This window comes from Parus major, chromosome 28, assembly GCF_001522545.3.
Source record: "Parus major isolate Abel chromosome 28, Parus_major1.1, whole genome shotgun sequence".
Lineage (NCBI taxonomy): Eukaryota > Metazoa > Chordata > Aves > Passeriformes > Paridae > Parus > Parus major.
In genome coordinates, this window is record NC_031797.1 from 3,655,563 (window position 1) to 3,657,237 (window position 1,675).

Below are 1,675 nucleotides of genomic sequence, written 5' to 3' on the forward strand. Positions count from 1 at the left end.
CCTTCTTTTAAACCAATTTTTACAGGAATTTCCTTCTTTCCAAGCAATTTTTAAACATTTCCTTTAAAAATTTCCTGTAGAAAAAAATCCCTTTAAATAAAAAATCCTTAAAAAAAAACCTTAAAAAGGGAAATTCCTTTAAAAAAAATAAAAAACCTGATTTCTTGAAAAGTCAGAATTTTTTTTCCCCAAAAATATCTCATTTGTAATTTGATTTTTATGGCAGAAATGTGAATTTTTTACCTTTTTCTTCTTTGTGACAGGGCAGCCCCGAGGTCTGTCATAAGCAATCCTGACAGGTTCATGCACTGCAAAGCAAACAAACCCAAAATTCAGCTGGAAATTTAAATTATTTCAGGGAAAAAACTCCAAAAAATCCAAATTTTCAAGCTTAACTCAACGCCTGGACCTAGAACAGAAGCAACAAGAAGAATTAGAATGAGGAAAAAAATCAGAATTAATTAAAAAAAATTCAATTTATACTCTGAGAATATTTTTGATATGAACTTTGCTGTTGGAGCAGAACACAAATGATTTGTTCAGCTTCTCCTTTTGGCTGCCTCAAACATTTAAAGTCAATTTTGTGTTAATTATTCTATGGAAAAATGCCATTTTTAAAGCAAGAAAACCTAAAAAATCAGGATTTTTACCCAAATCCCCTTTTATTTTATATATAAAAGTGAAATATCTCAATGTCCACCCAACTTTGGGTTCCTCAATTCAGCTTTTCCTTTGCCAATTCAATGAAGATGTAAAGTCAATTTTATGCTCAGTTTTGTATGAAAAAATGCCATTTTTAAGCAAAAAAAGCCTAAAAAATCAGGATTTTTACCAAAATCCCCATTTATTTTATATATAAAATTGAAATATCTCAGTGTCCACCCACCTTTGGGCTCCTCTATCAGGCAGATCCTTTTGGAAGCCGGGATCATCCCCACTTTCAGGGACTTGCTGCTGACTCTTTTGCGGGGGAATCGCGCGCCGGGGGCCGGGTTCGGTGCCTGTGTCGACAGATTTGGGACAGCAGCATCAGAGGGGCTGGAGAGCTGCATTTCACCTCCTGAAATCTCCTCTCCTGCTCTGGAAAGCAAATCTTCCTCTAGGTTTGTCACCCTTCTACCTGCTGCCACGTCCTCCTCATCCTCATCCTCCTCCTCCTCCTCGTCCCCCAGAGGTTGGGAGGTTTCAAACTCAGCTTCATCCTCTTCTTCTTCTTCTTCTTCCTCTTCTTCTTCCTCGTCTTCGGAGATCTCCAGGGGTTTTGGGGTGGTTTTGGTGCTGTCTGAGGCCTCGGGGCTGAAGCTGATGGAGGGGCAGAGCTCGTAAACCTTCATCCGGTAAAACCTGAACGCGGAGCTGCTTTGGTCCTGGAGGAACCTGGGGTGAGGAAAGGTTGGAAATGAAAAAGAAATGAATTAAAATGTAGGGGAATGAAGGTGAGAAGGCCAGGGAATTGAGGTGGAAGTTCAGGGAGGGTAAAGGTGGAAAGTTTGGTGAAAATGAGGTTGAAAAGGGTGGGTGGTTTTGAATCCTGGTTTGAAAGTAGGGTTAAAAGTTTAGGGGAAATGAGGTTGAAAATTCAGGTTAAACTGGGGTCAAAAATCCAGGGGAAATGAGGTTAAAAATTCAGGTTAAACTGGGGTCAAAAATTCAGGGGAAATGAGGTTAAAAATCC

At 39.3% G+C, this 1,675-nt stretch overlaps 1 protein-coding gene across 1 annotated transcript in view; it reads right to left on the reverse strand.

Moving 5' to 3' along the window:
- Positions 1-138: 138 nt before the first annotated feature.
- The window catches only part of SUGP2 (SURP and G-patch domain containing 2), a 13,569-nt gene continuing 12,032 nt past the window's right edge, over positions 139-1,675 (reverse strand). Inside the window, exons 5-6 of the mRNA XM_033520099.1 lie at positions 887-1,417; positions 139-308 (exon numbers count right to left, since the gene is read on the reverse strand). Of these exons, the coding sequence (XP_033375990.1) occupies positions 139-308; positions 887-1,417 (701 nt within the window). The remainder of the gene's footprint in view (positions 309-886; positions 1,418-1,675) is intronic.